Raw genomic sequence first — 11,659 nt, 5'->3', positions numbered from 1 at the left:
GTCAAGTTTTAAATAGGAAAAATATCGAAACTCTTTGGTAATTTTTTTGAGAGAGATGCTAATGGTCCTGTCCGATTCAATGATCTATGCTAAGCTATGCTAAAACTGGTACCGCCAGACCCGGAGTTCGGCTGAATGGATTCGAAAACGGTAAAACTCAACTGTTTAACTCTGGGGGAGTTGTAAAATGAGCCTATTTCCAAAAAAAGTGGAGTATCCCTTTAAGTTAGAATCCCCTCACTCAAAACGCCAGAGTTTTTGTCCAATACTGAAATCTGCACACTCAAATTATAGTTATAGTTTAACCTGTAACAAAAAAGTGTAGACATTATGTAGGCTAAATAATATATTCATTTTATTGTCAGCTTAATCGATTAGCAGAACTTTGTGAATTCGTGATGAATTAAGGTGAGTGATTATAAGGGAGCGCTTTTATGTTTTATTATCAGCCTTGACTTTTTCACGATACCTCGAGTACCTTATTGATTTTATAAAACGGTTACCACACAATACAAATATTATAGCCAAAAATAGTCCCTGACCGTGACCAGCAACAGAAGTTACATTATTTCGACGCTAGATGGGGGCAAAGACTGTCTTTATGAGTGAGTCAGTCAGTAGAGAATACTTTTATATTGAAAGGACTGAAACTTGTGAACACTGAGAAGCAAGACGCAACAGACTGTTAAAACGACAAGATATAGCAGGGGACATTCAAACGGATTGTTTATTACGAATATAGGACTGAGCTGAAGGAACATGCTATATCTACTGTAAATGCTGGTACACTCGCTTACTTCATCTCTCACACTCTGTCTCTATAGCTTCAATGAACAATATCAATGAGAACATATGTTTATGTTAAAGGAACACGGCGACTTTTTGGGACTTTAGCTTATTCACCATATCCCCCAGAGTTAGATTAATACATACCTTTTTCATCTCCGTGAGTGCCGTAACTCTGTCTGACGCACCCACCGCTAGCCTAGCTTAGCACAAAGACTGGAGGTAAACGGCTCCAGCTAGCATACTGCTCCCAGTAAGTGACAAAATAACACCAACATTTTCCTATTTACATGTTGTGATTTGTAAAGTCACAGCGTGTACAAATAATAAGGTCACATGAGACACAGCCATCTTCTAATACATACTGGGAACTATATTCTCAGAAGGCGAAGCACTGCTACTTGGGCGGAGTGATTTGCTCGCAGCACCTGAGAAGCCCCGTGGTGAGGGAGTAAATCACTCGGCAGAAGTAGCAGTGCTTCGCCTTCTGAAAAGGGTGAAATAAAAGATGAAAAGGGTATGGACTTATCTAACTCTGGGGGATACGGTGAATAAGCTAAAGTCCCAAAAAGTTGGCGTGTTCCTTTAAGAGTGGTTGTTATAGCCTAGGTGTTGTGTAGTGATACATTGAACCGTTGGGTGAAGCGATCATAGCTGTTGACCAATCAGAATCAAGGACTGGAACTAACCATTTTATTAGCATGCTTAGGCGATAATCCATTCAGAATTAGAAGAAAACTTATGTTTTGCTGCATTGTGTAAGGCAATGGCTTGCCTGTTCAAATTATAGTGGTTCGTGAATTTTTAATCCTGGGATATGTAGGTTGTTGATAGATGAAACGTAAATATTTCATGACTTTCTATTTAAATGTGTTTTTAAGGAGGAATCGCATAGCCTTACCCTGGAGCTGGTTCACCCTCCGCCTATGGCCCCTGCCTTCTACTTTCCAATGCATGGAATGCTTCTATTTTTCTCTTTTTCGTTGGTTCTTTACACTAATTTGATCAGTATTCTTAAAAAAAAAAAAAGACATTTGAAATGTACTGAACATTTATGCTTGATTTTTTTAACAAATTAGATTTTCACTAAAGTCAAACCAAGGTCAGGTAGGGTAGAATTTGTTCAGATATAAATGTGATGTAGGCTACCTGTATTCTGTACATCTTTTGAGAATTTCTGAACTTGCTATACAGTTTTTTTACCTATTTTGAGCCGAAGAAAAAAATGCATAAAAATGATTACTTTGCATATGGCACATTCATGACTTAAATTCTGAATATAGTCATGATTTTGTTGTCATGATGAATGTAATAAGTGATTCAGCTACACTGATGTAATTTTGTTATTGCTGCTATTTTTTCCTCTCAATCACACCATTGTGCTTTATCTGTTAAGCCAGCCAATGTATTAGTATTATTGAATTCACTCAGTTGCTATCTTAGAGCTGATGCAGAGGACAAACACTTCCATGTTTTCATTAGCTAAGTGTTTCTGAGGATGTGAGTGCCATGAAAAATAATCTGACAGTAAGTGTTAAGAAGACAAGACTGTTTATATACAGTAGTTTGCATGCAGTTCCCAGGCCGACCACTAGGGGCGCAGTCATTTTGCGAATAAGGAGAGCTTCTGTGTTTAGTTAGTAGTAGGCCCTGAGCATCGGCGTTAGTTGCATGTTCCCTCGTTCTTTTTCTTTCTTCACTGTGTGCGTCCATGAGACAGAACCACACACGCATATGTAACTAGTCATTCTATACTCTCCCATCTGAAAATAAACAACCATAAAGATCCATCCAGCCTATTCCTTTGTATTCTAACCGGCGATGCACACTCCGCTATCACGCTACTATTGAACCACAGTAGTAAGAAAGTCTCCAGAACAGCAAGTCATTTTATAGCTGAAACTGGATCATGAAAAATGTCATGATAATAAATAGCATTAGCATTGTGGAACACTACATTCATCCTGTTTTAAAATGTGGCATTCATTTCTTACTAAAGTATAAAGAACACATAGCTCAGTAATGGCTCTTAAATTATAGTATTGTTTTGATGTATTTACCGATCATGAACAGCAGGTGGCGATGTTAAACAATTTTTTTTCACACCATTAACAGTTAACATTTATTTTAATCCACTTAGAAGTTTATCTCACATTGTTAGAACAGAGCTTATGTTTACATAACCTTGACAAAGGTAACCTCAGTTTGATAGTCTAGGTTTTGCATTAGATACAATTAATTAAAGTTAATTCCATTAGATCTTTGGCATGTGTCCCAAATACTGTATCTTCTTTTTATTAGTTATAATAGAAAAGTCTAACTTTTGTTCTAAGATATGCACACATTATAATTTATTGATTGTGTAAAGTGTGTGATTTCAATCCTGTCATTGAGAAATTTCTCTGAGCACAGTTCACTGTGTCAAACATATTAACCATCATTCTAGCCTAATCAGTGTCAGTTCAAGACCTTAGCCTTGCATTAACTTGAATGGATTGTAACCGTGGAATGATTATCAATTTTGCTCAACAGTTCGAGGGCATAAAGCAACACAGGGTTCTTGCAGGAGTTATTGGGGTCAAAAGATAATGGGATATTTCATCATAATCAGAGAGCAGTGGGGTCATGGGAGAAATTACCTGCTGTTCAGTGCTATCTGGACTTATTCAGACATCAAATGTATGACAGTTAAACATTGCTTCTCTCTCTCTCTCTCTCTCTCTCTCTCTCTCTCTCTCTCTCTCTCTCTCTCTCTCTCTCTCTCTCTCTCTCTCTCTATCTTACAGCCATGATTCAGAGGATGCTCCAAAGGCTTTGGTTTCATTACCACAAAATTGTTTAAAACCCTAAAAACTGTGGTAATGACTAATGCAGGCCTACTTTTCTGAAATTATATGGAATTCAATTGTAAGTCTGTTTATCGGTTCATATAATTACAAATCTTGGATAATTGCAGGGCGAATGGCAATTACATGTTCTGCAGTCAGAAGGGTATATTTACAGAAGACTATAACACTCGATATTTATCAGCACTATTTAAGTCTGTCTAGATGCTGGTGTAATGCAACAGATTGACTTTTATTCTGTATGATGAATGAACATTGGCTGCATTTTACATTAATGATAAAACAGTTGCATTTAATTCACTGCCTAAATTTCACATCTTAAAATCAAATCTGGGATTTTAGTATTTTCAGTGACCCCTAGCTTATTTCATAGCCTTGTTAATAATAGATGTAGCATATGTGTGTGCAAAATACGTTTAATATAGGCAGCTATATATCATACAAATAAATAGTATGTAGAAATGTATGCGCGCATATGTTTTGAAGAACATCTTGCGAGTGAGATCATACTATATCCTAATTATTGCTATAGCCTACGTTTGCGTTTCAAAGCTAAAACCATCTTCGACCTTTGAATAGCTCTTTCTACTTATTCTACACTTTCAGCTCTCAGTCGGAGCATTCGTGTTGTTAAATATGAACTGTTAAAGCGTTCAATTAGTTTCAAATGAATTTGAAAGTGTAGTAGTATTTGAAGAGAAGCGCGCGCAGGAAGCTGCTCAGCTGTATTTCTGTTGGCTGAGTGCAGACCCTGCCCTGATTGCCTTATATCCATGTCTATTGACGTGTAGAGAGCAGATGGAGGCAGAGGGACTGATCTGATGATCTCTAGTTCTCAGAGGTCATTCTCGCTACAGTTACAGCCACTTGTTGCCAAATCGCTCAGAGACCGCGAGCGCGTCGCGAAACCGCTTTCAAATAGAGCTATTTCTTTGCTTTCACGACACAGATCTAGATGTTGAGACGGGAATACAACCACTTCTGACTTTGTTTGGGGGAAAAAGGTCACTTTTGAGCAAATTCGTCGCATTTGACGGGAGAAGCATGGTTGACAACACAAGCATAGCAACTAAATCTGCACTGGTAAGCACGCGCTTTTGCTCCTCGGGTAGAATAGAGTTGTTTACTAGGTAGGCTATACATTCATTTAAATATTGTATTTCGATCTTTAGTGCACTTATAAACTGTTTATAGATTACCGCATGCAATCATTACGTTACATTACACAGCCCTTCGACCTATAGCTACTGTACCGTCAATAGCAATAGGCTATACATTGTCATATTTCTGTCATTGAATAGTTCGAGGTCGTTTTTTGCACATCGCATCAGAAATGTGACATTGCTTCATTGATGCTGACCGTCAGGTTTATGTAGTTGATCTTGTTAGTGGAATAATTTCCATAGGAAACCACGATTCTTGCCTAACCCAGTAAGTTACATGCAAAGTTATTTTATCCTGAACTGCTGCACTGATTTGATCGGTAATGTCATCCGAACATAAAAATTAGTCCACTAAATTGAAAAGTTGAATTGCTGCATAAATTAAGTTAAAGCGGTGCCTTAGTTACCTGCAGTGATGAGTTCAGTTTTTCAACTAGTAAAAGAAGAAAAACTAGTAAAAATAACAAATTACGGGACAAGTTAAATGAATGGAAACAAAGTTAGGACATTGATGAGAAGATTTTTACAATGTGCATCAGTCACGTATTTTTCTATATAAAAAAATAGGCCTACAGTGTTTTTCCTTTTTTAGGCTAGCCTACTAGACAGCTGTTTAGTAAAATAACTATTTCAACCAGTAGCCTATGGAAATGACTTTCAACTAAAGTTCGACATACTTTTAAATACATTTTGACATATATTTTCTACATACATTTTAAAGAACGTCTGCTAAAACTATGAAATGTAATTTTCGTGATCAATCTGTCTGGGCACATTGTAATTTGGCGCCACTAGTTTATCACTAGCTAAACAACCTAAAATACCTTAGGTAGGCTAAATAAAGTAAAAACTAGTTTTTGTAGATTATAGTTTTTGTAGCCTAACTATAGTTCTGATATGAAAAACTACAATACAATTATACAAAATGTTTTTACGTTTTATTGTAGCCTACCGCCTGAAACTGATTGACAGTGTGTGAACTAGCTTACTTATAGGCTATACCTTCTGTTCGTTACCGTCTTTTTTGATGATATGTGAAAATACGTGCTCTAACTAACTTAAAATGTAACTTTTATACTTACTAAAAACGCCAACTAGCCCACTTGTATGAAAAATATGTTGCCTACTTTACTCCCCCTCCCCCATCCCCAACAAAATATTTTGGCATCTTTTTGCAGGGGGCTCAAGTCCTAATTAACGGGGGTCTGACTCCACTAAACCCCCATAATTCGCACCACGCTTCCAGCTGAATTTTAACATTTGTATTGTATTGCCCACAGCAAGCCGCTTTCTCGTCGGCGAGCACTCTTCCTCTGCTGGTCAGCTCCTCCAGCGCCCACAGTCAGTCGAGCGGCGGCGGCGGGATGAAGCTGGAGGCGGTCATGGAGAACCTGCAGCGACAGCAGGCGGCTCGACTCGCCCTGGAGGAGAAGATCCGCCAAGCCGAAAAAGATAAAGACATCAGGTCTATGGTGGAGTCGCAGATTCATCAACAAGCTCTGGCATTCCGCCACTATCAAGCAGCTGTCAGGGGAGCGTTCGCTGCGGGAGCTCCGAACTCGAGCTCCGGCCACCCAAATGAGCGCACAGCCGACTCCGACATCGATGATGATGATGATGATGCTGACCTAGACTTGGACCGCGGCATGGATGATGAAGAGCGCGACTTGGATGAAGATGACAGTTTGAACGAGGGTGGAGGGGATGAAGATTTGGAAGGACCCCTAGCGCACTACCCACCGCGCCATGCTGTTTATCCCAGTGCGGGGCAGTCTCCAAAAAGTACCCCGATACATCTATCCAGAATCCAGCCTCCCTATCCAGGTCCAGGACAGGCTGAATCACCGAGTGGTTTGGCACCACAATCACAATCGCAGCACCACGAATGGACTTATGAGGAACAGTTCAAACAGGTATGTCCATGAGTGAGATTCTAGAAATGCACTTTAATAACCACTGAATGTGCACTCTGGTGAACCGTATGGTGATTACTAATGTAGAAAGTTTAAAAGCATGAAGTGAGATTGGGTTCAGTCCTGTGTGAAACTACTTGCTGAAGTCCCAGTATCTTTCATAACTAAACAGCTAGTCGTCATCATAAACAAAAAAAAGAATTTTCCAGAGGAAACGACATGGCAGTGCTAGAACTTTAATGCTTGATCTTAATGTAAACTATACAGTCCAGACTCTTGATTCATGCATTGACATTATATATTGATAATATCATGTTTAATTGCTGCTTTAGTGTCCAGTTTCATCTAGACAAACAGCCTGCACTGTACATTTTTCCCACTTATGAAGTTGAATCACTGCATTACATTTTTAAGTAAAATCAAACTTACTGCAGTAATAGGTTTAGTACATTACACTTTTTGGACTACTTTGGATTTAGAAAGATTAATTGCCTAAATACTTGCTTAAATTATTTAAACAATAAACATTTCATAATTTAGGTCTAAAAGTGTTTTTGCAGAGTACATAAAGAACAAATGTGTTTTTATTAGAGTCTTTGCTGTTGATGTGTGTGAGTACAAAATACTAGTGTGGCTTCAATTGGTTTTGACTGTTTTAAAGCAGATTTTTGTATTGCAACTGGATGTTTTAGTTATTCAAAGTCAACTAGAACAACTGTAAATTCAGGATTATTTATGTGCGAGTGAGAATGTTTCTGAGTTATGCTGCAGCAGTTTAGTTCCACTGTATTCTCAGGGGATAATTTAGAGTGATACACTGAGAGTGAGGCTCTTAAGCAAACACAGATCTATACGGAACGAGCCTGGATGGACTGGTCTGGTCATTCCTTATTTATGATAGATCATTCAGAGACCTGGCCAAATGAGACATGCACATTAGTGTCTGCATTAGTGTAAGCACTGGCTTAACGTAAGGGATACAATGCAGTTTGAATAAAGACATCTGCTTTGATTGACATTGATGAAATTGAGGAAAATCTCAAACTAATTCAACAGAAGAAATTTAAACTGCAGTTGTCACCATGTAAATAGATAGTTTGGTTTTAATTTATATTAATTTATATTATATTAATTTAATTTATCATGTGAGATTAATACCAACCAACCACAATCTTTTCTTTAAAAAAAAAAAAAAATCTACTGAGGACAGTGTTACATAACAATTAATGTTGTTTTGCAGAAGTCTAGGATATGCATTTTGTAATCGCTATTTGGACAAATCAAGTGAAATGCAGAAACAATGAAAGGATGCCGATGGCATTTGGCAGACTGACTGGAGCCAGTGTACTGCCTGTTTTCAACACTTTTAAAAAAATGTCTAAATGCTATGAAGGCCTTCTTGAAATAAGAATGGCTGTTTTGAGGAATGTAAAAATAGACTGAAGCATTAAACTTGTGTGACCAAATTCCTGGTGTCTGTATTTACGAAAGTAATTAAACCGCTAAAGATAGACCATACTAAGCTTTGAAAGAATGTTCAAAGTCAGCTCAAATTGTTCTGTACAATATTTCTTAATTAAAACTAAACCCAAAGATCGAAATAACTCTTTCAGTTAAGCGTAAGATGGATGTGTGTAGCAATTCTATTTGCACTGATATTAAAAATGAGTCATTCAAGAAAGGAAAACAGAATAGATAGGAAAGAGAGCCGGACAGGGAAGGATCGGAAGAGACTAAGTTAGACCGGTTGCCATATGGCCGTTTATTGTCAAAAAACAGTGAGGGGAGAGGGGGGAAAAAGCAAGTAGTTGCGTAGAGTTTTGGCAGGAATGCAGGAAACTAGACCTGGTGGCATTCCAACCTGGCTCCCTCCCAATAACGCTGGGATATCCCTCTCAGGCTGCGTATGGGTCGGCTCGAAGCCAAGCCATTACGAAATAGGAACAAACTGCATACTTCACCACAGTCTAGCCAGACAAACGTGTGTGTGTGTGTGTGTCCACAAAGAGAATCACATTCTGTTGTACACTTAAACATTTATTGCTTTTACTTTTATTTATTTAGTGTTTGTTTGCGCAAGTTTTCTTTGCTTTGCACAAATGTCATTGCTTTCTGCAGCACTGAAACTGTTTTTTTTACTTCAAATCTTTTATAAAATTCTAAAAATCTTTACTGTCACTTTTGATCAATTTAATGCATCTTCGCTGAATAAAAGTATTCATTTCTTTGAAAAACCACACTGACATCAGACTTCCGAACGATAGTGTATGGTTTATCAAACTGGCTCCACTTTAGAGTAAATATGCTTTATCAGCAGGCTCTATATCTCAACCTATTTGAAGCACATATCAAATGCTCACTAAAGGTACAGAGTGTACTTTTTCCCCTCAGCAAATATCACTCTTTTGATTACTCAGTCCGACCTCCACTTTGGTTTCGGGGCGTATGTTTGATCCCCCCTCACCCTACCCCCCTCCCGTCTCTCTCTGCCATGTTTTGCAAACATGAAAAAAACTCACATAATGGCTTTTTCCCATAACAAGGATTTTACAGGACCATAGAGGGGGCTGGGCAGGGCTGAACGGGGTGGAGGAAACCCGGCAGTGGTGTTTGGTTTCACTATAAGCTTGTGGAAAAGGAGGTTTCTCTTTCCTTCTTCAGTCCGCTTTAGTTAAATTAGTCTAATGAAATTTTTTTATATATCTTTTTTTTTTGCCTCAGAGGATATTAGCACTCTCTAAACTCTGAACTCTGTTTGCTTTAAGGCTCAGAAGAGACATATCAACTGTTTCAGTCTCTAGAAGTAATGGTTTGAAACCTGTGTAAATTCAAAATAATCTGTTTGCATTTTATAATTGCAGTTCCAAGCAGATTATCGAGTATCGAGGCAGCCAGCTGTGACCTAATTTACTCAAACACTCACGATTAAGCAAAACATCTCTTGGAGAAAATAGGAAATGAGGCAATTGTGAAATCATTGAAAGGAAGACAACGTTCCCCCCCCCCCCCCCCCCCCCCAGCCAGGAAGGCGAAGCAGTCTTTGTCGTTAAACAAACTTTGTCAGTGGGCATGGGTTTAAAGATATGCACCTTTTTGTTTTGCTGGATACTTTTGTGAAGAGGAAAAAAAACTTGTGGAAGTGAGAGACAGAGGCTATATGCGCCCAAAACAGCCTTAACCCATGAGCCTCTGCGGATAGTCTGCTGATATATTTAAATGGCCAGTCCTAAAGTCTTCTCAAGTAACACACTTCAATTCAAGCCCATTAATACCATCATAAAAATGTTTGGAGTCCTTCTTTGAAATCGACACATGCACACACACACACACACACACAGTAACTCCGGTGTCAACACAAGACATTCCTTGACTTTACAGGCCTGCTCCACCCCTACGGTATCCCCTTCTGTTTGATTGCTCTGCTTTGCTCATATGTTCTGGGATCCTGAGAGCCATTAAGTGCCCCAGCATGAAGTCTCAAGCTAAAACACATGCATGGAGCTAATTCTCCATATGGCACAGAGGTTGTGATTTTTACCTAGCAGCACTATCGTTAGCCTTCTGTTCTGTGGTATGAGCTAACCCAGGCCTTCCGACAGCTGTGGCAGGTTCATTTTGGACGTGTGCTGTCAGTGGAAATATTGAATAGAATTCCAGTCGTTTCAGTTTTAGATTGCCTTATAAATAAGAGCCTCCTTTAGCTGTGTCCAATTGGTGGGTTGTTATAAAATCCCTGTTGACATGTCATCAGCTGCCAGAATTGAGGAGAGCTGATAAGCCTGCTCTGAACATGAACCATTCTTAACATTCAGAACTGATCACAGGCCCACACCTAGAGCTATATCATCTTGCTCACTGACTATAATAACAAAAACAGTGTCACATCAAAGTGAGAGCGTTCCACTTTCACTGTGTTTGCCACTGTCTCGGTCATCAAACCCTGTTAGTGAATGTATGTATGCATCTTTTTGAGTATATCTTGAGAAAGAGGTTGAATTTTTAGCTCTGATATAGATGAATTTACTCAACCCAAGCCATTGTAGACCACATGGTATCATTTAGACATATGAATTGTGTATATGCTTTCTTTATTTTTACATTTAGATTACCCTATGTAATCTTTACCCTATGTAAATGTAATCTTCAGCAAATCTCAAAATAAATACTGTATAATTAAGTACTTATAGCTTAATGTTTTTTTATGCCAAAATTCACTTGTAAAGCTATTAATTTTATTACTAGTATGTTTTATTGTTATTTTTATATAATATATTATATAATTTTGTATTGAATATTGGCCATAACAGTGTTTCTCACAGGATTTTGGGACTGGTGGGTGTACCTCAGTCCCTCTAGGGGGGGTCCAGGACCATGGAAGAAAATGTTGTACATTTTAAAGTTAAATTCATCAATCTGGTGCACTTTGAGAGTTCAAAATTAGGAGCTTCAACCCATGTTCAGTCTGCAAATTGAACAAAGGGAAAAGACGGGGAATTGACTTGTGCCTGAAATTTAAAGGGGGCTCAGCCCTCTTTTTAGTTGTGATATAGTGTCTCAGTCTGCATTAATTTAACACTGGTGTTTTAGAAATCTAAACAATTAGAATATAATGATAATAATAATAATAATAATTTGTAGATTATTATTATTCCCATGACAGCCATATATTTTAAAATAAATGCACTGTAAAATAAAGGAATATTTCATAAGTATATTATTAATTTACTTTACACTACAGTAGGGTAATTACACTACATTTGTCCTAATTTCGACACTTAAAACTGCAAGAGATAACCATAGGGCTTTTATTTTGAAGGAAACTGCAGTTGACCTTTTATTTTGGTGGAAAACTGCAGTTTCTGTGAAAACAGGTTAAAGGCAGGGTAGGTAGGATTTATTAAAAATTAAAGATCCAAATTTGTTAAAACTTTCTATATATATCAATACATAA

General features: G+C 38.0%; 1 protein-coding gene across 2 annotated transcripts in view; it reads left to right on the top strand.

The window, feature by feature from the left end:
- Window positions 1–4,428: 4,428 nt before the first annotated feature.
- Window positions 4,429–11,659, top strand: part of arid3c (AT rich interactive domain 3C (BRIGHT-like)) — a 78,956-nt gene continuing 71,725 nt past the window's right edge. For both annotated transcript variants that reach the window (XM_084413907.1, XM_084413906.1), the window contains exons 1-2: window positions 4,429–4,715; window positions 6,076–6,708. In XM_084413907.1, coding sequence (XP_084270033.1) covers window positions 4,677–4,715; window positions 6,076–6,708 — 672 coding nt within the window. In that variant the 5' untranslated portion in view covers window positions 4,429–4,676. The remainder of the gene's footprint in view (window positions 4,716–6,075; window positions 6,709–11,659) is intronic.

Source organism: Rutilus rutilus (assembly GCF_951802725.1).
Source record: "Rutilus rutilus genome assembly, chromosome: 7".
NCBI classification, from domain to species: Eukaryota; Metazoa; Chordata; class Actinopteri; order Cypriniformes; family Leuciscidae; genus Rutilus; species Rutilus rutilus.
The sequence above is the reverse complement of the archived record's forward strand: the minus strand, read 5'-3'. Positions and strand labels throughout refer to the sequence as shown.